We start from the raw sequence: 27,437 nt of genomic DNA, 5'->3' as shown, positions 1-27,437 counted from the left end.
CAAGCACAACCCCCAGGCGGCTGTTATCCGCCCCATTCCAGGTGATTGTCAGGTCTTTCTCTGTTTATACACATTGGGGAGGCCTGTCAACCAACTGGAGTGGGACATGGAATTGCACAACCAAGCTCATGCTACAGGCAGCAATAAATCTAGTGGCAGGAACCCTTTAACTGTTTACTTCCCATTGATAGAAATGTCATGAGCATGTGGGTTAATGCAGTTATCAAAGCTTTGTCTTGTAAGAAACCATAATTGTGCTTTAAGCCCTTAACGTCCAATTACGGATATATCCGACATTGGACGCCTCCCCCTGCTTGGTGCAGGCTCTGGTGATAAACCCCCACCTTTACAGGCCCATGACAGCTGATCTGATCACTTCCATGTACTGATATTGTGCTTAGCGGTTAAACTCCAGTAGAATTCTTATTTAGTTCTCATACGTGTTTTTCACGTACACAAAAAATGGTATGATTATCATCGGTAGTTTGGATTAGTGAAGATATATATCTTGGTACCGTGTTAGCCAGTAGATAGAAAAATATTTAGAATTGAGAGTCCTCAGTGGTTGATGCCTTTTAATGGCTAACTGAAAAGATGGTAACAAATTGCAAGCTTTCGAGACTACTCAGGTCCCTTCGTCCCTTCATGTCACCTGTCTTATCCATGGTTTTTCCTTTTTTTTTTTTCTGTGTTATGTTGTGCATAAATGTTTTGATCAATGTTTGGTCATTGTGTCATCAGTGTTTTTCCAAGTATGGATAAATAAATAAATTGCTATGTCAAACATGGACATATACCACCTGTGTGCTGTATGTGTTTTTAACAAATCCGTAGATTTGTATTGGCACTTTTCATCCATGCTAGCGGAAAAAAAAAAAAAAAAACAACACACGGTCCTCAAAAAACAAGGACGTGTGAATAGCACCATAGATTATATTGGGTATGTGTTCTATCCAATACAGATACAACATGTACATGAAACAAAGACGTCTGAATGAGGGCTTAAAGTGTTTGCCATTTCACCAACCTGTTTTATCCGAGTTGTTCTGAGGCTTTAGAAGCAAAACATACCAATCCCACGCTCTACTCCCACCAACCCGCACCTTAGATTTGTCATTCGTGTCTTATGTAAGTAAAGCAATGGGTGTTATGAAGCAGACTCCATTTCACAAGTATCCTTTCTGAGGAATGATGTACATACACAATGATCTTACAAGACAATATATGACAGGTCTTGTAAACATAGAGCACATTCCTTTTATTTCCTAGGATACAGGATCAAAAGGGCAAAATTAAAGTAATCTGAAAAAAGCAATATAGCCATTTAAGCAGATTCTTATGCTTATATTATAGTATGTCCTTGTAATATTACAACATATTGATATCTTCAAACATCAAGGATTAAAGTAAATCAAGTAAATGCAAAAACATAGAAGTGCAGAAGGATCTTTAGTGATGTTATCAGGGTCATATGATCCACATGAGTCCACAAGTACTGCCAGATGGAGTGTGCAGCCTAAATAAGCACTGAAGATATATTAGGCTGGTTTCACATTTGCGTTTTTTGGCGCTGCGTTTTAGCGCAAAAAAGGCATGCGTTTTTTCCCCATATTTAACATTAAAAACGCATGCATTTTATTTGTATGCGTTTTGCCGCGTTTGATGACGCATGCGTCGTTTCTATGCTTGCGTTTTGTTGCGGAAATGCAACATGTAGTAATTTCTAGAGGTTTTTGCCGCAAAGAAACACATGCGTTTTTTTGCCGCAAAAAAACGTATTGCTGTCTATGTAAACGCATGCGTTTTTAAGCACATGCGTTTGGTTGCGTTTTTAAACTCATGCGTTTCCATAGAAAAAAACAAGTCTACACACTGATAAGCCACCCCCCACCATCAAGGTGATAAAGGGATCCAAACCCTTTCCCCCCACCATCAAGGTGATAAAGGGATCCTAACCCTAACCCCCCACCATCAAGGTGATAAAAGGATCCTAACCCTAGGAATCCAAACCCTAACCCTAGGGATCCAAACCTTAACCGTAACCCTAGGGATCCAAACCCTAACCCTAGGGATCCTAACCCTAACCCTAGGTATTTCTATTTATAGTGGGTTTTCTAGTTGATTTTGATGATTGGCAGCTGTCACACACTTCTCATCATGCGTTTCAAAAACGCAAACGCAGGAAAAAATGCATGTAAACGCGTCAAAACGCCGCGTTTTTTACTGCATGCGAAAACGCATGCGTCTAAAAAATGCATTTGCACGCGTTTACATGCGTTTTTTTCACCACCTGCGTTTGCGTTTTATACGCTGCGTTTTTAAACGCAAATGTGAAACTAGCCTTACATAGCACAATTTTTTTTTACTTACTATTTCCAATTTATGTGTTAAAAGCAGAAAAAATGAGAAAGTGTAAGTGAGCCGGGGGTTGTCCACTACATCAAATCAGCAGCCGCTAATAGACTACAATGCTCACACCTCACTCGGACATCCACGGTTCTTACAAATGAAATAAAAGCACAGCAGCTCAATAGTGGACGCTGTTTGATGACTGCAAGTTTACATGGCATAACAATGACATGAGATCCTAGCGAGACCTGGCACCTACATAGCTGGAATGACACTGGTGCGGTAGGTGTATAGAGGGTATTTTTATTTAACCCCTTAGTGACAGAGCCAATTTGGTACTTAATGACCAAGCCAATTTTTGCAATTCTGACCACTGTCACTTTATGAGGTTATAACTCTGGAACGCTTCAACGGATCCCGCTGATTCTGAGAATGTTTTTTCGTGACATGTTGTACTTCATGTTAGTGGTAACATTTCTTCGATATTACTTGCGATTATTTATGAAAAAAACGGAAATATGGCGAAAATTTTTAAAATTTTGCAATTTTCAAACTTTGTATTTTTATGCCCTTAAATCAGAGAGATAGGTCACGAAAAATAGTTAATAAATAACATTTCCCACATGTCTACAGTCATGGCCAAAATTTTTGAGAATGACACCAAAATTATATTTTCACATGATCTGCTGCCCTCTGGTTTTTATTAGTGTTTGTCTGATATTTATATCACATACAGAAATATAATTGCAATCATATTATGAGTACCAATAGGTTATATTGGCAGTTAGAATGAGTTAATGCAGCAAGTCAATATTTGCAGTGTTGACCCTTCTTCTTCAAGACCTCTGCAATTCTCCCTGGCATGCTCGCAATCAACTTCTGGACCAAATCCTGACTGATAGCAGTCCATTCTTGCATAATCAATGCTTGCATTTTGCCAGAATTTGTTGGTTTTTGTTTGTCCACCCGTCTCTTGATGATTGACCACAAGTTCTCAATGGGATTAAGATCTGGGGAGTTTCCAGGCCACGGACCCAAAATCTCTATATTTTGTTCCATGAGCCATTTAGTTATCACCTTTGCTTTATGGCAAGGTGCTCCATCATGCTGGAAAAGGCATTGTTGGGCGCCAAACTGCTCTTAGACGGTTGGGAGAAGTTGCTCTTGGAGGACATTCTGGTACCATTGTTTATTCATGGCTGTTTTTAGGCAAGACTGTGAGTGAGCCGATTCCTTTGGCTGAGAAGCAACCCCACACATGAATGGTTTCAGGATGCTTTACAGTTGGCATGAGACAAGACTGGTGGTATCACTCACCTCTTCTTCTCCGAATAAGCTGTTTTCCAGATGTCCCAAACAATCGAAAAGGGGATTCATCAGAGAAAATGACTTTGCCCCAGTTCTCAGCAGTCCACTCCCTGTACCTTTTGCAGAATATCAGTCGGTCCCTGATGTTTTTTCTGGAGAGAAGTGGCTTCTTTGCTGCCCTCCATGAAACCAGGCCTTGCTCAAAGAGTCTCTGCCTCACAGTGCGTGCAGAAGCACTCACACCAGCCTGCTGCCATTCCTGAGCAAGCTCGGCACTGCTGGTAGTCCGATCCCGCAGCTGAAACAGTTTTAAGATACGGTCCTGGCGCTTGCTGGTCTTTCTTGGGCGCCCTGGAGCCTTTTTGACAACAATGGAAGCTCTCTCCTTGAAGTTCTTGATGATGCGATAGATTGTTGACTGAGGTGCAGTCTTTGAAGCTGCGATACTCTTCCCTGTTAGGCCATTTTTGTGCAGTGCAATGATGGCTGCATGTGTTTCTTTAGAGATAACCATGGTTAACTGAAGAGAAACAATGATACCAAGCACCAGCCTCCTTTTAAAGTGTCCAGTGATGTCATTCTTACTTAATCATGACTGATTGATCGCCAGCCCTGTCCTCATCAACACCCACACCTGTGTTAATGGATCAATCACTAAAACGATGTTAGCTGCTCCTTTTAAGGCAGGACTGCAATGATGTTGAAATGTGTTTTGGGGGTTAAAGTTCATTTTCTGGGCAAATATTGACTTTGCACGTACAGTAATTGCTGTTAAGCTGATCACTCTGACATTCAGGAGTATATGCAAATTGCCATTAGAAAAAAAATGAAGCAGTAGACTTTGGAAAAATTAATATTTGTCTCATTCTCAAAATTTTTGTCCATGACTGTACTTTACATCAGCACAATTTTGGAAACAAAATTTTTTTTTGTTAGGGAGTTATAAGGGTTAAAAGTTGACCAGCAATTTCTCATTTTTACAACACCATTTTTTTTTTAGGGACCACATCACATTTGAAGTCATTTTGAGGGGTCTATATGATAGAAAATACCCAAGTGTGACACCATTCTAAAAACTACACCCCTCAAGGTTCTCAAAACCACATTCAAGAAGTTTATTAACCCTTTACGTGCTTCACAGGAACTGAAACAATGTGGAAGGAAAAAATGAACATTTAACTTTTTTTTGCAAACATCTTAATTCAAACCATTTTTTTTATTTTCACAAGTGTAAAAACAGAAATGTAACCATAAATTTTGTTATGCAATTTCTCCTGAATACGCCAATACCCCATATGTGGGGGTAAACCACTTTTTGGGCGCACCGCAGAACTTAGAAGTGAAGGAGCGCCGTTTGACTTTTTCAGTGCAGAATTGGCTGGAATTGAGATCGGACGCCATGTCACGTTTAGAGAGCCCCTGATGTGCCTAAACAGTGGAAACCCCCCACAAGTGACACCATTTTGGAAACTAGACCCCTTAAGGAACTTATCTAGATGTGTGGTGAGCACTTTGAACCCCCAAGTGCTTCACAGAAGTTTATAACGTAGAGCCGTGAAAAAAAAAAAAAAAAAAAAAAATCGCATTTTTTCTACAAAAATGATTTTTTTGCCCACAAATTTTTATTTTCACAAGGGTAACAGGAGAAATTAGACCACTAAAGTTGTTGTGCAATTTCTCCTGAGTACGTCGATACCCAATATGTGGGGGTAAACCACTGTTTGGGTGCACCGCAGAGCTTGGAAGAGAAAGAGTGCCGTTTTACTTTTTCAATGTAGAATTGGCTGGAATTGAGATCGGACGCCATGTCGCGTTTGGAGAGCCCCTGATGTACTTAAACAGTAGAAATCCCCCACAAGTGACCCCATTTTGGAAACTAGATCCCCCAAGGAACTTATCTAGATGTGTGGTGAGAACTTTGAATGCCCAAGTGCTTCACAGAAGTTTAGAATGCAGAGTCGTGAAAATAAAAAATATTTTTTTTTTCACAAAAAATATATTGTAGTCCCCAAGTTTTTATTTTCACAAGGGTAACAGGAGAAATTGGACCACTAAAGTTGTTGTCCAATTTATCCTGCGTATGCTGATGCCCCATATGTGGGGGTAAACCACTGTTTGGGCGCACGGCAGAGCTCGGAAGGGAAGGAGCGCCGTTTTGGAATGCAGACTTAGATAGAATGGTCTGTGGGCGTTATGTTGCGTTTGCAGAGCTCCTGATGTACCTAAACAGTAGTAACCCCCCACAATTGACCCCGTTTTGGAAACTAGACCCCCCAAGGAACTTATATAGATGTGTGGTGAGAACTTTGAATGCCCAAGTGCTTCACAGAAATGTATAATGCAGAGTCATAAAAAAATAATATATATATATTTTTCCAAAAAAAAGATTTTGTAGCGCCCAAGTTTTTATTTTCACAAGGGTAACAAGAGAAATTGGACCCCAGAAGTTGTTGTCCAATTTATCCCGAGTACGCTGATGCCCCATATGTGGGGGTAACCCACTGTTTGGGCGCACGGCAGAGCTCAGAAGGGAGGGAGCACCATTTGACTTTTTGAGCGCAAAATTGGCTGTCGTGTTTGGAGACCCCCTGATGTAACTAAACAGTGGAAACCCCCCAATTCTAGCTCCAACCCTAACCCCAACACACCCCTAACCCTAATCCCAACCTGATCCATAATCCTAATCACTAACCCTAACTATAATCACAACCCTTACCCCAAAACAACCCTAATGTCAACCCTAACCATAACCCTAATCAAAACCCTAAATCCAACACACCCCTAATCCTAACCTCAAACCTAACCCTAATCCCAATACACCCCTAATCACAACCCTAACCCTAATCACAACCCTAACCTTAACCCTAATCCCAAACCTAACCCTAATCCCAAGCGTAACCCTAATGCCAACCTTAACCCTAATACCAACCGTAATCCAAACCCTAACCCTAATCCCAACTCTAACCCTAACTTTAGCCCCAACCCTAGCCCTAACTTTAGCCCCAACCCTAACCCTAAGGCTACTTTCACACTTGCGTCGTTTGGCATCCGTCGCAATCCGTCGTTTTGGACAAGAAACGGATCCTGCAAATGAGCTTGGCCACAGAATTCACAACATTTAAGTACCCTTAGCGGCCGCCGTTAAAAGGCGTATCGGCGGTCGCTAAGGGGTTAAAAAGGTGGAATATAGTGGACAACCTACTTAAGAAGGGGCAAATAGTGATTACTAGATGATCAGAACATCTCCAAAATCACAGGTTTTATGTGGCGTTTCCAATATTCAATAATTACCAAAAACAGTCTAAAGAACAACAACATGGTGCTGGTGACAGGGTCGTTGGCATCAAAGGTTTGTTGATACTGTGGTGAGCGCTGATGTTTTATGTTCTATGAAATACACTGCTCAAAAAAATAAAGTGAACACATAGGGTATGTGCACACGATGCGGAAAACGCTGCGGATCCGCAGCTGCGGGTCCGCAGTGTTTCCGCAGCTGCGGGTCCGCAGCAGTTTCCCATGAGTTTACATTAGGCCTCTTTCAGACGTCAGTGTCTCCGGTACGTGTAGTGACAGTTTTCTCACGTACCGGAGACACTGACACATGTAGACCCAATCAAATGAATGGGTCTATGCACATGTCTCCGTGTTTTCACGGACCGTGTGTCCCTGTTGAAAACACGGAGACATGTCAGTTTGTCAGTTTGTCAGTTTATCGCCGGCAGCACGTACCGCAATACGTGCCGCACACGTGCACACGGACAACAGTGTGCACTCTCCTCCGTGTGCACGTACCGCCCGCAGGAGAGACAGCGCTACAGTTAAGCGCTGTCCCCTGCGTGCGGTGCTGAATCCAGAATTCATCCCTTCTTCCCAGCAGCATTTGCTGGAAAGAAGGGATGAATCATCTTTTTTTTTCTTTCCCCTTAAAAATAAAGTTAATGCGTCCCCTCCCGCCTCCCATCCCCTGTGCGCCCCCCCGGCTGGCCAGGATATACTCACCCAGCTCCAGCGATGTCTCCTCTCAGCGGCTGCAGCCTGTGCTGTGTGAGCGGTCACGTGGTCCCGCTCATTACAGTGGGGGAATATGCACATATTCCTCACTGTAATTAGCGGTCTCACGTGACCGCTCACACAGGAGAAGCTGCCAGCGCTGAGAGGAGACATCGCGGGAGCTAGGTGAGTATTTCTATGCAAGGGGCTGGGCGGCGCACGGGGGATGGGAGGGGGGGGGAGTCACAAGAAAACTTTATTTTTAACCAAAAAAAAAGAAAAAATGATCTTTCATCTCTTCTCTCCTGCGGGGGAGAAGAGATGAATGCGGCTTCAGCACCGCACAGGGGGGACAGCGCTTAGTGTAGCGCTGTGTCTCCTGCACGGTCCGTGTGGTCCTCAGGCGGCACACGGATGCCGCACGTGTGCCACACTGATGTGCTATGTGAGCACACGGACACAGATAATTCCGGTACCGATTTCTCCGGTACCGGAATTATCTGGACGTCTGAAAGAGGCCTTACAATGTAAACCTATGGGAAACAAAAAACGGTGTGCACATGCTGCAGAAAAAAACACGAGGAAACGCAGCGGTTTACATTCCGCAGCATGTCACTTCTTTCTGCGAATTCCGCAGCGGTTTTACAGTTGCTCCTATAGAAAACCACAGTTGTAAAACCGCAGTGAAATCCGCTGAAAAACCGCGGTAAATCCATGATAAATCTGCAGCAAAAACGTTCCGCTTTTGCCCTGAAGATTTATCAAATCCACTACGAAAAAATCCGCAGTGGACCATTATATGTGTGCACATAGCCTTAAACAACAGAATATAACTTCTGTGAAATCAAACTGTCCACTTAGGAAGCAACAGTGTTTAACAATGAATTTCACATGCTGTTGTGCAAATGGAATAGACAACAGATGGAAATTATTGGCAATTATCAAGACACACTCAATGGGGACCACAGACCACATCTCACAGTACCAATGCTTTCTGGCTTGATGTTTTGGTCACTTTTGAATGTTGGTTGTGCTTTCATACTCGTGGTAGCATGAGACGGACTCTACAACCCACACAAGTGGCTCAGGTAGTGCAGCTCATCCAGGATGGCACATCAATGTGAGCTGTAGCAAGGAGTTTTGCTGTGTCTGTCAGAGTAGTGTTGCGAGGCTGGAGGCGCTACCAGGAGACAGGACAGTACAACAGGAAATGTGGAGGGGGCCGTAGGTGGGCAACAACCCAGCAGCAGGACCGCTTCCTCAGCCTTTGTGCAAGGAGGAGCACTGCCAGAGCCCTGCAAAATGACCTCCACCTGGCCACAAATGTGCACGTCTGCACAAACGGTTAGAAACTGACTCCCTGAGGATGGTCTGAGTGCCCAACATCCACAGATGGGAATTGTGTTCACAGCCCAACACCGTGCAGGATGCTTGGCATTTGCCACAGAACACCAGGATTGGCAAATTCGCCACTGGCGCCCTGTGCTCTTCACAGATGAAAGCAGGTTCACACTGAGCACATGTGACAGACCTGAGAGTCTGGAGACGCCGTGGAGAGCGATCTGCTGCCTGCAACATCCTTCAGCATGACCGGTTTGGCAGTGGCTCAGTAATGGTGTGGGGTAGCATTTCTTTGGAGGGCCATACAGCCCTCCATGTACTCGCCAGAGGTAGCCCGACTGCCATTAGGTATCGAGATGAGAGCGTCAGACCTATTGTGAGACCACATGCTGGTGGCCCTGGGTTTCTCCTAATGCAGGACAATGCCAGACCACATGTGGCTGGAGTGTGTCAGCAGTTCCTGCAAGATGAAGGCATTGAAGGTTTGGACTGGTCCGCCCGTTCCCCAGACCTAAATCCGATTGACCACATCTGGGACAACATGTCTCGCACCATCCACCAACGTCACTTGCACCACAGACTGTCCAGGAGTTGGCGAATCAGTAGCATGCCCAGGTGTTGTAGGGAGGACACACACACACACTACTGAGCATAATTTTCTTGTCTTGAGGCATTTCCACTGAAGTTTGATCAGCCTGTAACTTCATTTTCCACTTTGATTTTGAGCATCATTCCAACTCCAGACGTCAGTGGGATATTAGTTGTGATTTACGTTGATCATTTTTAGGTTTTATTGTTCTCAACACATTCCACCATGTAATGAATAAAGATTTACAACTGGGATATTTCATTCAGTGATATCTAGGATGTGGGATTTTAGTGTTTCCTTTATTTTTTTTTGAGCAGTGCATATAAAGTGGGCTTTAGAGCCGTTACAGTTACAGCAATGTTGGATAGCAAGTAACACTGTGTAAAGGTACCAGAGAGGATAGGATACCCAAATAAGTGGAAGAACTTGCAGGAGCCTTAAAAAAAACAAAAAAAACAAAACAACCTTTTTACTATATGCTTTGGACAAAACACACCATCCAATTACTGTACTAAAGTAACTGACAGAAACAGTGCAAGAAGCACCTTGTTGTTCTATTTTCTTCTTTTTACTTCTAAAATCAATCTTCAGGGAAGGTTTAGTGCAGTAATGCCTGGGACTCAACTGTGGTACTACTGGACCAAACTTAAATCACCATAAGTATTACAGCCTTGTAAAATCAGCGTAAGGTGATAAGGTCATAACATACCACAGAGATAAGTGCATAATACAGTCAATTCTATGAGGTAGAGTCATTCCTATGTTATACTGTCATTAATGATGATTAGAATGTGTTGTCATGCATCATGAAATTGAGAACTCGACTGAGATCTGCTAAGTCTCTCAACATGAGCTTCACTACCTGCTACAGAAAACAAATAGAAATTAAACAATATTGGGTGTTTTATTTTATTTTTAGCAAAATTTCCCATTAATATCACTTTTGACAACAGCACCTTAGGTTCTTTTTGACAATTCCAACCAACATGTTGACAAACGTGTTCTGAATACAGGTTTTACCTGCTCCTCAGTCATAAGTAGACACACATTGGATTATAGAAGATACTCATTGGAATACTGGACTGTGAAGAGAGTGTACTTCACCTTAAAATTAATTCATTCAAGTACACAATAAACATTAGGAGCAATGAAATAAAATGCCCTTAAGGCGCCTAATGCACGTGGCTATGTTTTATCTGCTTTGTATGAAGGCGTCAAAGAGCACCAGTAGAGGTACATGGGACGTTTAGGCTATGTTCACACGTTCCTGATTTCCCTCCTTTTTTTTCAGCACTAAAAACCGCAGCTCTTGGCAGAAAACGCAGGTCCTTTTTTTTGGTGCTTTTTTGGTGCGTTTTTTGATGCAGTTTTCTATGCAGAGTCTGTGTGTTTTCTAGGAAGTTTTTTAGGGTTAAAATGGCTGAAAATACCCCAACCCTAACCCTACCCCTATTCTAACCTTAGTGGGAAAAAAAAAATTCTTAATTTTTTTATTGTCCCTACCTATGGGGGTGACAAAGGGGGGGGGGGGGGGTCATTTACTATTTTTTTTATTTTGATCACTGAGATACGGTATATCTCAGTGATCAAAATGCACTTTGTAACGAATCTGCCGGCCGGCAGATTCGGCGGGTGCACTGCGCATGCGCCCGCCATTTTGCAAGATGGCGGCGCCCAGGGAGAAGACGGCCGGACGGACACCGGGAGGCCGGGTAAGTATAAGGGGGGGAGATGAGGGCACGGGGGGGGAGGCGTCGGAGCACGGGGGGTGGCATCGGAGCATGGGGGGGTGGCATCGGAGCATGGGGGGGTGGGATTGGGGCACGGGGGGCAGCCACACTGCAGCGGTTCTGCACCACAAACCGCAGAAAACCCGCAGATATTTTTTTCATCTGCGGGTTTTACTGCGGGTTTGACCTCACAATGGAGGTCTATGGGTGCAGAACCGCTGCAGTTCCGCAAAAAGAAGTGACATGGTACTTCTTTTTTACCGCGGCTATTCAGTGCGGCTTTTTTCGCGATTTTCCGCAATGTGGGCACAGCAGTTCCCATTTTCCATAGGGTACATTGTAATGTACCCTGCATGGAAAACAGCTGCGGACCCGCAGCGGGAAAATCGCGGCGATTCCGCATGAAAAAAAGGATGGTGTGAACATGGCTTCTCTTTCCCACTGACAGCTGAATGGGGAAAAGGGAGTATAAAGATCATTGGTCACTAAACAATTGTTTCTGCTTATTCAAGAGTCTCATTTTGCAATCAGTTTGAAGTTATATGCTCCTATTGTACGGTATTATCTCAAATTATAGCTATAAGGGCTCATATTCAGACGTTACGCTTTTATTTTCTCGTACATGAAAAAAAGCAGATTTTTTAGTAGTGTTTGGTCAATATGTTTGTTTTTACAATCACTGATTATTAGGTATGACAGAAAAGAAAAATAATTGCAAATTTCCAATGTTAAAAGTGCACAAAACACGGATTGCACATGAATGGGATTGTGTTTGCTGTCCATCATGTTTACAGACCCTAAAAACTTGTATGGGTGATTTTGATCTGTGAATTGGACATGCATATGTGATGTTTTTTGTTGCAACCAGGTTACTGGGATGCAACACACAGATAGAGATGAAGGAGTAACTAACTAAGCTATTTATTTTCCTAACATGGAAATGAAGGTAGTTATTCGGGTACAGGGTATCCAGTCACACAATATTAGCAGTAATGGCAATAACAACAGTTTAACAGTTCAATATCTTATTCTCTATTTTATCAACAGTTAAAACCAGAAGTTTACATACACTACATAAAAAGACACATATGCTTATTTTTCTCAATATCCGACATGAAACCTGAATAAACCTTTCCCTTTTTGGGTTAATTAGGATTACCATAATTATTAATATTTGCCAAATGCCAGAATAATGATAGAGAGAATGTTTTAAGGCATTTTTTATTACTTACTGCAAAGTCAAAAGTTTACATACACTAAGATTACTATGCTTTTAAACAATTCTGGACTGCCCATATGATGATGTCATGTGTTTGGAAGCTTCCCAGTTCTGTTTTTTTTGGCAACATCCAAGTTAATTAGAGACACACATGTGGATGTATTTTAACCCCTTAGTGACAGAATACTTAATGACCAGGCCAATTTTTAAAATTCTGACCAGTGTCACTTTATGAAGTTATAGCTCTGGAGAGCTTCAACGGATCCCACGGATTCTGAGAATGTTTTTTCGTGACATATTGTAATGGAAATATTTTTTTTATTGTATTATTTTTACCTCGCTAAGGGGGTAATAAAGGGGGTTTGATTTACTATTTTTTTTAATTTTAATCACTGTGATAGGCCCTATCACAGTGATCAAAATGAACCAATATGAAAAATGTCCTATTGTTGCTGGGGGACTTCATGGGGGGATGCAGGGACACTGGAGATACCAGGGGGCGGTATTGGGGAACTCCATTTCGGCAGTTGTTGAGGAGTTAATGCACACCTCAAACACACTGGTTCTTTGTGTAGCATCATGGGAAAGTCTCAAGAAATCAGCCAAGATATCAGGAAGAGAATTGGGGACTTGCACAGGTTTGGCTCATCCTTGAGTAAAATTTCAAGATACCTGAAGGTGCCTCGTTCATCTGTACAAACAATAATATGCAAGTACAAACAATATGGGAATGTCCAGCCATCATACCGCTCAGGAAGGAGACGGGTTCTGTGTCCCAGAGATGAACGTGTTCTGGTACGACATGGGCATATCAACCCAAGGACAAAAGCAAAAGATCTTGTGAAGATGATGGCCGAAGCTGGTAACATTGTGTCAATATCCACAGTGAAACGAGTACTGTATCAACATGGGATGACAGGCCACTCTGCCAGGAACAAGTTATTACTCCAAAAGAAACATAAAAAAAACAGATTAATGTTTTCAAATGTACACAGAAACAAAGACCTTAATTTTTGGAGACATGTCCTATGGTCTGATGAAACTAAAATTGAACTTTTGGGGCATAATGACCATCGTTACCATTTGGAGGAAAAAGGGAGAAGCTTGCAAGCCTAGGAACACCATCCCAACTGTGAAACATGGGGATGGCAGCATCATGTTATGGGGTTGTTTTGCTGCAGGAGGGGCTGGTGCACATCACAAAATAGATGGCATCATGAGAAAAGATTATGTGGCAATACTGAGGCAACATCTCAAGACATCAGTCAGGAAGTTAAAGCTTGAGTGGAAATGGGTCTTCCAAATGGACAATGACGCGACGCATTGGAGACGCCATCACAAAGTCCTGATCTCAATCCTATTGAAAATTTATGAGCAAAGCTGAAAAGGCAGGTGCGAGCAAGGCGACTTACAAACCTGGATCAGTAACACTAGTTTTGTCAGAAAGAATGGGCTCACATTCTAGCCAACTATTGTAAGAAGTTTGTGGAACGATATCCGTTTGACCCAGGCCATTCAGTTTAAGGGCAATGGCACCAAATACTAATGATATGTATGTAAACTTTTGAATATGCAGTAATAAAAATGCCTTAAAACATTCTCTCATTATTCTGGCATTTGGCAAATACTAATAACTATGGTAATCCTTATTGACTTAAAACAGGAAAAGTTTATTCTGATTTCATGTCAGATACTGAGGAAAACATGCATATGTGTCTCTTTATATAGTGTATGTAAACTGTGGGTTTCAACTGGATCTCTCAGCATGAAAGGTGCTTTAATGTTCTTCTGCTTTAACTTACATCGGCAGCACACACAATGATATGCCTGTCACTACAGTAAGTCTTTAAAATGTTCTTTATTATTATACTAGCACTGATGGGGTCACCGGTATTTCCCCACTAGGCCGCAAGTCTTTAGTAGCCAGTCCCTTAAAGGGAACCTGTCACCCCCAAAATCGAGGGTGAGCTAAGCCCACAAGCATCAGGGGCTTATCTACAGCATTCTGGAATGCTGTAGATAAGCCCCTGATGTATCCTAAAAGATAAGAAAAATAGGTTAGATTATACTCACCCACGGGCGGTCCGACCTGGTCCGATGGGTGTCGCAGTCCAGTCTGGCGCCTCCCATCTTCATCAGATGACGTCCTCTTCTGGTCTTCACGCTGCAGCTCCGGTGCAGGCGTACTTTGCCTGCCCTGTTGAGGGCAGAGCAAAGTACTGCAGTGCGCAGGCGCCGGGCCTCTCTGACCTTTCCCGGCGCCTACACACTGCAGTACTTTGCTGTGCCCTCAACAGGGCAGGCAAAGTACGCCTGCACCGGAGCTGCAGCGTGAAGACCAGAAGAGGACGTCATCCTATGAAGATGGGAGGCCCTGGACCGGACCGCGACGCCCACCAGATCGGACCGCCCACCCAGGTGAGTATAATATAACCTCTTTTTCTCATCTTTTAGAATACATCGGGGGCTTATCTACAGCCGGTGGGCTTAGGTCACCCTCGATTTTGGGGGCGACAGGTTCCCTTTAATACCTTAAGCGAGCTCCTCACACTGACTGATCCTGGACCACACCCTGTACCGTACGTCTATACTGGAAGTAACGGCCCAGTTCACTCGTGTCTCCTGGTCACCACAGCAGACACCTGGCCTCATACGATGATCATAGTTTGACCGTTGGTATTTGACCTGTGGTGTCCAGATGTCGGGTCTCAACTGGGGAAGACTGGAATTCAGGTCTTGACAGGCGCAGTTTGGATCTGGGGTTTTGAGCGGCGTAGTCTGGACCTCGATACTTGACCTACAATGGTCTTGGTCCCTGGCCACTTCTCGGTCGTTCTGCCTCTGCGTTCCGCCGCTCCGTCCTTCCTCTCTACATTGTTGACTATAGGCTGTGCATTATGTTCTATGGGGGAGTGCACTACACTTTTTATATGGCGCCACATTACTTCTATGTTCGCCCCTTGTGAGTTTAATCTTTTTTTTTCTATACATTAAAAAACAGCAGCAAAACAGGGGACATATACCAAGATGGGGGATATATATACCAGGATAGAGTGCACATATATATATAAAAAACAACAACTTCCTTTTCACCCCCGATGGGGGTGGTCTTTGTTGTCCTTTCTCATTCTCGGGTCCTGGTTGTTTGAGGGTTCTGCACTGGATCTTACTTATTCCCAGCAATGCGCTTTTCTGGACAGAGAGCTCAGATGTTGCTCCTGGGATCTGTTGTAGCCATTCTTCCAACTTAGGGGTCACTGCTCCAGGTGCATCCATCACCACTGGAATCACTGTTGCCTTCACCTTCCACATCTTCTCCCGTTCTCCTTTGAGGCCCTGGTATTTCTCCAGCTTCTCATATTCCTTCTTTCTTATGTTGCTGTCACTTGGCACTGCCACATCTATCATTGCTGCTTTATGATATTTACTATCACAATGTCTGGTTGGTTTAGCCCTTTCATTCTCCACCACTTTTTCTGGGGTCTCCCACCTGCACTTAGGGGACTTAGCCCATATGCTGTGCAGATATTCCTGTATAACATAGTAACATAGTTAGTAAGGCCGAAAAAAGACATTTGTCCATCCAGTTCAGCCTATATTCCATCATAATAAATACCCAGATCTACGTCCTTCTACAGAACCTAATAATTGTATGATATAGTAACATAGTTAGTAAGGCCGAAAAAAGACATTTGTCTTTTAAAATTCCTGCTACTTGGTTGTGGCGTTCGGTATACGCTGTTCCTGCTTGCATTTTGCACCCTGCCACTATGTGTTAGACTGTTTTTGAGGTTTCTTTGCATAGTCTGAACCTTGGGTATTGTCTGGTAGATTCCTGCTTCTATGCATCTGTTACTTAGTGCTTACTTACTTATGCTGCTATAATTAGTGCCTCTGTTCTGTCTCGGAGTCCAGCTTTCTCCAACCATTGGTAGGATTTCTCCATGTCTGGCACCTCCAATATCTGTCGATGGTACATCCTATACAGCAGCTTGTCTTGCCATAGCGCTTCATATTCCTGTTTTTCGTTCCAGATCTGTTGTTGCTGCCTTAGGTTTTCTCTCAGCATCTCATCTTTTGGTGCCATTTTTCGGATGTATTCCTGGATACTCCTTGTTTCTTCCGTGATGGTGGCTTGGATGCTTATCAAACCTCGACTACCCTTCCTCCTGTTGGTATACAATCTTTCAGAAGTGCATCTAAGGTTTCTGGCACCCGGGGCAAGAATTCATTTTGGCACCCCCCCCCGGACATATTAGTCATGTGCCCACGAGCCGCTCTCCCTAATGCTCTCAATATTCAGTGAAAAAGAAGCAGAAGAGAATCTCGTTGTCACAGGACCATAAGTATGAAAATCGCATATGAGTGAAGTGTCCATGTGACGACTACTGGAACCTGCAGAGCTGAATCCTGACATCGCAGCTTCTGAATTCTCACAACTAATGCACTGCACACTTTTAGGATTCTCCCTTGCCGGAGGACGGTCATGTCAGCACAAGCATGTGATTTGTATTCTTCTGATCACATTCTGACTAGATGTGCCCGACCTCGCTCAGTTCATTTTCATTGAGCGAGGTCACACATATCTAGTCAGCATGTGATCGCACGTATGTAAATCGCCAGCATGAGAGAATCCTGACAGCGTGCAGGGCGCACTCTGAGAACTCAGAAGTCTGCAGTCACAAAGAATGACTGCAGACTCATTACAAACGTAGACATCCCCTTTAATGCTCCTAACAAATAAAAACATGAGAATTAGTCAGTATCACAAATAACATTTACATCCAGGTACCTTATAGATGACGTCGTCTCTGGAGCCATTCTCCTTCTTTTCTTCATCTTGTCCAGACCCCATGATGAGTTTTCTCATCCACAGCTCATCTCTACAGACTTCCATCTTCTCCGCTCTTTTGCAGAAAATCTCTACATGACGCCCTTAAAGATACAAGTGTCATTATAATGCTCCTGGGTAAAAAAATTGCCCCTCACTATATTGTCTGCACAAAACATGACCCCTACACTGTCCCTCTTATGGAACATGCTCTTCACACTGACCTCTCCTTTTCATACCGGCCCCCTCTTCACACTGTCCTCTCACACTGTGTCCCCCCTAGAGGGCCCAGTATTTATACTGTACTCTCTCATCACACTCCCCCTCCTTGGAATACTGTCCCCTCCTAGCTGTGCCCTTACACTGTCCCTCCATGCTACGCCCCACTACTCAGTTTCTATTCTGTGCCCACTCACTTTTCTCCCCCATACTGTCTCCTCACACTATTCCCCTCCCTCCTCATACTGTCTCCTCTCACATCCCTCCTGTTCACCATACTGTCTCCTCATATATTTACCCCCTCACGTTCTATACTGCCTGCTCACCTGACTCCCCATACTGTGTCTGCACACATCCCAGCACCCTCACTCCCTGTACTCTGTCCACATACATTTTTCACATCGCTACTCATACTGTGTCCACATATATTCCCCCGTTCGCTGTTCATATTCTCTGCACCCATCCCCCATACTGTTTCCTCACATATGCCCCCCATTCTCCTGTACTGTTTCCTCATACATGCCCCAATTCCCCAGTACTGTTTCCTCATACATGCCCCCCATTCTCCTGTACTGTTTCCTCATATATGCCCATTATTTTCCTCTACCCCACCCCATCATTGCTCTCTTCACCACCTCCATCTTTGCCTTCTCTACCACCACTATCATTGCTTTCTCTCCCCACCACCCCATAGTTTCCCATTCCACCATCTCCATCATTTCCTCCTTTGCCTTTTCCACCATATCCATCATTTTCTCTTCCCCCACCATCTTTCCACCACCATCATCATCCTTTCCGCTGCCATCACCATACTTGCCCATTCCACCACCTCCATCATTTTCTCCCCCTCCAATATCATCAGTGTGCTTTCCACCACCACCATCCTTGTCCATTCTACCTCCTCCATCATTTCTTCTCCCCCTCATTATTGCCCTTTCCACCAACTCCATGATTTCCTCCTCCCCACCATCATTGCATTCTCCCCCATCACCATCATTGCCCATTCCAATTTCCACCTCCATCATTTCCTCCCCCCACCCCTATCATTGCCCATTCCACCTCCATCATTGCCCATTCCACAACATCCATCATTTCCTCCTCCCCCTCCATCCCAATTATTGCACTCTCCCCGTCAGCCCCATCATTGCCCTCGCCTCTCCTCCCCGTACACACACAAAACCATTTACGTCTCTGCACATTCACCCGCAGCGCTACGCATGCACACACACACACATTACGTACAGTATAATGGCCACACCTAGTTACTCCTACACACGCGGCTGAGCTCCGTACACCTCGTACACACGCGGCTGAGCTCCGTACACACGCGGCTCCGCTCCGTACACCTCGTACACACGCGGCTCCGCTCCGTACACCTCGTACACACGCGGCTCCGCTCCGTACACACGCGGCTCCGCTCTGTACACCTCGCACACACACGGCTCCGCTCCATACACCTCATAGACACACACGGCTCCACACAGTACACCTCATACACACACGGCTCTGCTCCGTACACCTTGCATACACCCAGTTCCGCTCCGTACACCTCATACACACACGGCTCCGCTCCGTACACCTTGCGTACACACACGGCTCTGCTCCATACACCTTGCACATACCCAGTTCCGCTCTGTACACCTCGTACACACACGGCTCTGCTCTGTACACCTCGTACACACACACACGCTCCGCTCCGTACACACCCAGCTCCGCTCCATACACCTTGCACACACGGCTTCCGCTCCATACACCTCGTACACACATGGCTCTGCTACATCCACACAAACCACTCCTGACCCCACACAAATGCTTACCCTTGTCCAGCACCATGACAACCGCGCAGTCCGTGGCGATACGGTACCTGGCGTAAAGGACGGACACAACCGGATACAATATTGGGCAACGGACACAACCGGATACACTATTGGACAGCGAACACAACCGGATACAATATTGGGCAACGGACACAACCGGATACAATATTGGGCAACGGACACAACCGGATACAATATTGGGCAACGGACACAACCGGATACAATATTGGGCAACGGACACAACCGGATACAATATTGGGCAACGGACACAACCGGATACAATATTGGGCAACGGACACAACCGGATACAATATTGGACAGCGGACACAACCGGATACAATACTGGACAGCGGACACAACTGGATACACTGTGGGATGGCGGACACAACCGGATACACTATGGGACGGCGGACACAACCGGATACACTATGGGACGGCGGACACAACCGGATACACTATGGGACGGCGGACACAACCAGATACACTATTGGACGGCGAACACAACCGGATACACTATGGGATGGCGGACACAACCGGATACACTATGGGATGGCGGACACAACCGGATACACTATGGGACGGCGGACACAACCGGATACACTATGGGACGGCGGACACAACCGGACACACTATGGGACGGCGGACACAACCGGATACACTATGGGACGGCGGACACAACCGGATACACTATGGGACGGCGGTCACAACCGGATACACTATGGGACGGCGGACACACTATGGGATGGCGGACACAACCGGATACATTATGGGACGGCGGACACAACCGGATACACTATGGGACGGCGGACACAACCGGATACACTATGGGACGGCGGACACAAGCGGATACACTATGGGACGGCGGACACAAGCGGATACACTATGGGACGGCGGACACAACCGGATACACTATGGGATGGCGGACACAACCGGATACACTATGGGACGGCGGACACAACCGGATACACTATGGGACGGCGGTCACAACCGGATACACTATGGGACGGCGGACACACTATGGGATGGCGGACACAACCGGATACATTATGGGACGGCGGACACAACCGGATACACTATGGGACGGCGGACACAAGCGGATACACTATGGGACGGCGGACACAAGTGGATACACTATGGGACGGCGGACACAACCGGATACACTATGGGATGGCGGACACAACCGGATACACTATGGGACGGCGGACACAACCGGATACACTATGGGACGGCGGTCACAACCGGATACACTATGGGACGGCGGACACAACCGGATACACTATGGGACGGCGGACACAACCGGATACACTATGGGACGGCGGACACAACCGGATACACTATGGGACGGCGGACACAACCGGATACACTATGGGACGGCGGACACAACCGGATACACTATGGGAAGGCGGACACAACCGGATACACTATGGGACGGCGGACACAACCGGATACACTATGGGACGGCGGTCACAACCGGATACACTATGGGATGGCGGACACAACCGGATACACTATGGGACGGCGGACACAACCGGATACACTATGGGACGGCGGTCACAACCGGATACACTATGGGACGGCGGACACAACCGGATACACTATGGGACGGCGGACACAACCGGATACACTATGGGATGGCGGACACAACCGGATACACTATGGGACGGCGGTCACAACCGGATACACTATGGGACGGCGGACACAACCGGATACACTATGGGACGGCGGACACAACCGGATACACTATGGGACGGCGGTCACAACCGGATACACTATGGGACGGCGGACACAACCGGATACACTATGGGACGGCGGATACACTATGGGACGGTGGACACAACCGGATACACTATGGGACGGTGGACACAACCGGATACACTATGGGACGGCGGACACAACCGGATACACTATGGGACGGCGGACACAGACTGGCTCACTGGGTCACGCTAATTCTCAGTTCCTCTATTGTTACCGACTTCACAGCCGGACATGACAGAATTCCCCGGGCACACAGCTGCCTGGAGTCTGATAAGTGAAGACTGTGGCTCTCGGGGTCTCAATCCCGGATTTGTGAGGAACAGCGGCCGCACCTCGGCGTGAGAGCAGCGGCGGCGGCGGCAGTCACCGGTAACCATGGCCACCACTGAGGAGACTGTTACCTGACGGGAGGCGGCGGCCTGTGCCCGGGGCGGAGCCGCAGTGTGAGCGCCGCTCACGGGAGGGACACAACAAACTTCTCACATCATGGACGGGGAGCGGACGGCCGTGTGCAGGAATGTGTGGCGGGAGAGCAGGACTCCCGGCTGCTGACCCCGGATAACACATAGCCAGTCTCTATCAAGCACCTGCACTGCCGAGAGCTGCGCGCACTGATGAGGAACCACTAGAGCGGCCCTCACCCCCCAACTAGCTGTGTGGTACATGCAAAGTAGCCAAACTCTGGGGCACAGGCTGTACCATAGTGACACACTCGGGGGAGCAGCCGATGGGCTCAGCACACGACCTCTCCCAGCTCCGGAGCCTGTTCTCCGCCTGCGATGTGAACGGCTCCGGGCTGGTGGAGCTGGAGGACTTCGCTACCGTATGTACGGATCTCGGGCTGCAGTCACACCTGGTGCGTCCTCTGTTCCGCAGACTGGATGTGGATGGAGACGGGCTAATAGACTTCCAGGACTTCTGCGCCCGGTACGAGGAGGTCTCCGAAGCCCTCAACCTGCCGGCGACTCATCAGCCGTGCGAGGCGTCACCTGCCTGGGAGGAGCTGGAGGGGCGACTGGGGGGAGAGACCCGGCACCTGACCAGGTAATGTGCGATACAGCCGGCACCTGACCGGGTAATGTGCGATACAGCCGGCACCTGACCAGGTAATGTGCGATACGGCCGGCACCTGACCGGGTAATGTGCGATACGGCCGGCACCTGACCGGGTAATGTGCGATACGGCCGGCACCTGACCGGGTAATGTGCGATACGGCCGGCACCTGACCGGGTAACGTGCGATACGGCCGGCACCTGACCGGGTAACGTGCGATACGGCCGGCACCTGACCGGGTAACGTGCGATACGGCCGGCACCTGACCGGGTAACGTGCGATACGGCCGGCACCTGACCGGGTAACGTGCGATACGGCCGGCACCTGACCGGGTAACGTGCGATACGGCCGGCACCTGACCGGGTAACGTGTGATACGGCCGGCACCTGACCGGGTAACGTGCGATACGGCCGGCACCTGACCGGGTAACGTGCGATACGGCCGGCACCTGACCGGGTAATGTGCGATACGGCCGGCACCTGACCGGGGTAGTAAAATGATTTTATTAACAATTGATCTGTGCACTCGGTGTTCTAGTCGTCATGTGAACACGGGCTATTAAACGACTGCTGTACAGCTTGTGTATAGCTGACTGACAGCATCAAAGGGGTTTTCCCACGAACAAAGTTGATTTTAACCAATTAATCTTGGAATAATAATAATTTCTACAATTGGATGTGTTTAATACAAATGTTCCTGTGCTGGGATAATCTTATAAATGTGTCCCTGCTGTGTGCTGTGTAATGGCCGTGTCTGACCGTACAGGAGCATGGTCTGATCATACCACATCTATTGGGCAGGAGAGGGAGAAATAGGGTGTACAGACATTACAGCATCGGGGGATCTCAGTGGATTCTTACTGTGATGTAAATATTTCACTGCCTTTTTTAAGCAATATGTTACCTCGAAGCATCAACTGTGATCCCCCGGAGGAATGTCTGTATAGAGTATGGTGCACGTGCCTGGAGAAAGACGCAGCGTCCACTGCCTGTCAGACATGACAAGCTTGTTCACCATTGGGGTTTTTCCTCTTTAAACGCCCCATACCCTTATGAAAGTGACCATACTGAGACGTGCCTCACTAAAAATCCACAGGACTCCCACGAATCCCTGACACTCCTGTATAGTTTGTAATTGATAAAGGCCAAATGCGGCCGAAACGTTTTGCCTTGTCTACATTAAAAGTCCGAAAATTCATCTGTTGAGTGCCTAATTTATTTTTATTACTTCATAATGTCCCTGTACGGTCAGACACGGCCATTACACAGCACACAGCAGGGGCACAGTTATAAGATTATCTCAGCACAGGAACATTTTATATACCATAAATACATCCAATTCTAGAAATTATTTCAAGATCTATTACCGTAATTAAAATGTAATTTGTGGGAAAACTCCTTTAAATGCTGTGGTCAGCAGTTGTATATGCAACTTAAAGGGGTTGTCCAGACCAAATCAAGTGTGCGCTGCGAGATTTCTGAGCTGGGACCAGAGGGTATGTATGTGTTGGCCAGTGGGTGTTGCCCTGCTCCATACACTTGTATGGAATGAGGCTATGCCCACTGGACCACTTTGAAGCTAGACTAGGCACAGCCTCACCCCCTACAAGTGTATGGAGTGAGACTGCGCCCACTATGCAGCTTCTGCATGGGATTATGTATAACACATACATACCCTGCGGTCCTGGGACCAGAAACTGGCGAATCCCCACAGCGCACAAGGCATTCACTAGGCGGGATTCACAAGTCTGCGGTCACACAGAGTGACCGCAGACTTGTTTATTTGGACCAGATAACCCCTTTAAGAGGTATGTACACACATACAGGTGTATCTCACAAAATTAGAATATCATCAAAACGTTAATTTATTTCAGTTCTTCAATACAAAAAGTGCAACTCGTATATTATACAGAGTCATTACAGAGTGATCTATTTCAAGTGTTTATTTCTGTTAATGTTGATGATTATGGTTTACTCCCCATGAAAATCAAAAAGTCATTATCACAGTAAATTAGAATACTTTATAACACCAGCTCGGAAAAAATTATTTTAAAATACGAAATGTTGGCCTACTGAAATGTATGTTCAGTAAATGCACTCAATACTTGGTCGGGGCTGCTTTTGCATCAATTACTGCAGCAGTGCAGCGTGGCATGGAGGCGATCAGCCTGTGGCACTGCTGAGGTGCTATGGAAGCCCTGGTTGCTTTGATATCAGCCTTCAGCTCGTCTGCATTGTTGGGTCTGGTGTCTCTCATCTTCCTCTTGACAATATCCCACAGATTCTCTATGGGGTTAAGGTCAGGCGAGTTTTCTGGCCAATCAAGCACAGTGATACTGTTGTTTTTAAACCAGGTATTGGTACTTTTGGCAGTGTGGACAGGTGCCAAGTCCTGCTGGAGAATTACATTTCCATCTCCAAAAAGCTTGTCGGCAGGCGGAAATATGAAGTGCTCTAAAATTTCCTGGCTGCGCTGACTTTGGTCTTGATAAAACAGTGGACCTACACCAGCAGATGACATGGCTCCCCAAACTATCACTGATTGAAACCATCACTCCTCTTGCTGCATTATCGTCCTCAGCGCCTGCGCTGTAAGTACAAAGGGCAGCGCAACTGCGCACGCCCGAAAAAAAAAAAAAACTTAATGCGCAGGCGCCGGGGACAATAATGCAGCAAGAGGAGGCGGCACCCGGCGCACACAGGCCCGGAGTGTCGGCTGTGCTGCGTCTGATTAGGAAGGAAAGACCCACCTCCCTGGCGATTTCAGGGTATGAGGGGGCACATTTTATACGTGATTATTTCAGCGTGTGCAGGCATCATAACTAAAAGAGCCACCTTGTCAGAATGCAGCATTTGTGCTGCACAAGGTGGCTCTTTTAGTTGCCATCGCCTGAGGTGGGGGGGGGGGGGGGGTGACAGGTTCCCTTTAAAACTTGTGCACACAGGAAAACCTCAATCGGTTAAGATAGACTCAAAGGGGATTTTTGTTTTGGAAAACCCCTATTCCCCGACTGCAGGGTTTTTTTTGTTTTTTTTTTAACTGTTCTTTTCATACCCTCCCTGTGTCCAGCTCTGTGTTTCTGCCACTGTCCTGAGTGTCTGGTACTGTCAGCAGCACTGATGTCACTTCAACAGTCATAGAATAATAGAATGTTAGAGTTGGAAGGGACCCCCAGGGTCATCATGTCTAACCCCCCTGCTCAATGCAAGATTCACTAAACCATCTCACACAGATGTCTGTCCAGCCTCTGTTTGAAGACTTCCATTGAAAAAGAACTCACCACCTCTCGGGGCAGCCTGTTCCACTCATTGTTCACCCTCACTGTCAAAAAGTTTTTCCTAATGTCTAATCCGTATCTTCTTTCTTTCAGTTTCATTCCATTTCTTCTCTTATTTTTATGTGCAAATGAGAATGTTGATCCCTCTACACTGTGACATCCCTTCAGACATTTGTAGACAGTTAAGTCTCCTCTTAGCCTTCTTTTTTTTGCAAGCTAAACATTTCCATATTGTTTAACCATTACTCGTAGGACATGCTTTGCAGTCCGCTTACCATCCTGGTAGCTCTTCTCTGAACTTGCTCCAGTTTTTCAATGTCAATTTTAAAATGTGCCCAGAACAGAACACAGTATTCCAGATGAGGCCTGACCAAGGAGGAGTAGAGGAGGATAATCACTTCATGTGATCTAGACTCTATGCTTCTCTTAATACATCCTAGAACTGTGTTTTCCTTTTTTTCTGCTGATTCACACTGTTGACTTATGTGCAGTCTGTAATCTATTAGTATAACCGTCTTTTTCACACGTGCTGTTGCTTAGTTCTACTCCTCCCATTCTATAGATGTAATTTGAAGTTGATATATTCTATATCTACCACATTTCCCTGATCTACCCAGTCAGTGATTCCATCTTAGACGGAAATTAGATTAGCCTGGCATGACTTGTTTGCTACAAACTCATTCTGGTAATTACTGTATTCCTATCCAAGTACTTACATATGTTAAATACTGTTTAATAATTTGTTCAAAGATCTTTCCTGGTATAGAAGTAAGGCTCACTGGCCTGTGATTTTCTGGCTCGTATTCTTTCTTTCTTTTTTTGAAGATGGGGACAACATTTGCCCTTCTCCAGTGTTTTGGGACTTCTCCTGTTTTCCAGGATTTTTCAAAGATTCTGGCTAGTGGTTCTGCAATTTCCTCTGCTAACTCTTTCAGTACCCTAGGATGTAATTCATCTGGACCAGGAGATTTAAATTAACTGTTTCCTCACCATCTCTCTGTTCATAGATAGTGTGGATTATTTTATATGATGGCACTGTGAAGATAAGGTGATGTTACATTTGCTTTCTTAGAGAATGCAGATGCAAAATTGGAATTTAAAAGTTTGGCCTTCTCAACACAATTTTTGACCACTTGTTGCAGCCAGTATTTACTGGTCAATCACTGAGCTCAGTTACGCTGCTCAAGTTGACTGCACAAAGTGCTCAGAGCTAGTGAGCTCACTGATTGGCTGCAGCGCTTTTGACATATCAGTGCTGAAAACAGTAATAGAAACCTGTGGCAGTAGTGGAGACTCTGTGCTGGATCTGGTCAGGGAACAGGAAACTGTAAAACCCCTTTAACTTATAAGAATTGATCTTTGGTGCCTATGGGCATCGCATGAATCTTTGGTAGGCCAGTCTGATGCTTCATATGCCGTTATAGCAGGACACAGGCTACCCTCACACATCCCTCATATGCCCATTATTAGCAATTTGTCTAGATAATGGCCAGTTCTTTTACTTATTAGGGTGTGATGTAACAGTCCTGACGAACACTTCATACATGATGTTTTCTTTGCTGCATGGTTTTTTTTTTCTGCAATTTGTTGCATCATAGTCACCAAATTCAGTATTTTTAAGCCCCGTTCACATCTTTTTATTTACATTAGTAATCAGGACTCCGTTATTCTGAGGCCCAGAGAGTGTTCTTTTGTTTCCTATCTTTATACATGAGTAGGCTAGAAACTGTATGCCATACTGTACGTTTCTTGTTAGCCGCGCTATAGGTGATATGCCTTTGTATGGTATTATCTCTTAGTGGGTTATTCCTATGTTTGCCTTTCATGGCTGAGATGGGAATAAGATCACATTCACAAGTTCAGTATTTGGTCAGTATTTTACATCAGTATTTGTAAGCCAAAACCAGGAGTGGAACAATCAGATGAAAGGTATAATAGAAACATATGCACCACTTCTGC

At 45.7% G+C, this 27,437-nt stretch overlaps 1 protein-coding gene and 1 long non-coding RNA gene across 2 annotated transcripts in view; one reads left to right on the top strand and one right to left on the bottom strand.

Moving 5' to 3' along the window:
• Nucleotides 1-9,857: 9,857 nt before the first annotated feature.
• Nucleotides 9,858-17,425, bottom strand: LOC138676647 (uncharacterized). Its single transcript, XR_011320800.1, has 2 exons — nucleotides 17,319-17,425; nucleotides 9,858-10,013 (listed from the first exon to the last, which is right to left on the bottom strand). It is a non-coding gene; the product is annotated as an uncharacterized lncRNA (long non-coding RNA).
• A 4,163-nt stretch (nucleotides 17,426-21,588) lies between these two features.
• Nucleotides 21,589-27,437, top strand: part of LOC138676646 (ras and EF-hand domain-containing protein-like) — a 60,479-nt gene continuing 54,630 nt past the window's right edge. The window contains exon 1 of the mRNA XM_069766147.1: nucleotides 21,589-22,192. Within this exon, the coding sequence (XP_069622248.1) occupies nucleotides 21,876-22,192 (317 nt within the window). The 5' untranslated portion in view covers nucleotides 21,589-21,875. The remainder of the gene's footprint in view (nucleotides 22,193-27,437) is intronic.

The sequence above is a fragment of the Ranitomeya imitator genome, chromosome 4 (assembly GCF_032444005.1).
Source record: "Ranitomeya imitator isolate aRanImi1 chromosome 4, aRanImi1.pri, whole genome shotgun sequence".
NCBI classification, from domain to species: Eukaryota; Metazoa; Chordata; class Amphibia; order Anura; family Dendrobatidae; genus Ranitomeya; species Ranitomeya imitator.
This window is presented reverse-complemented; position numbering and strand designations above follow the sequence as displayed.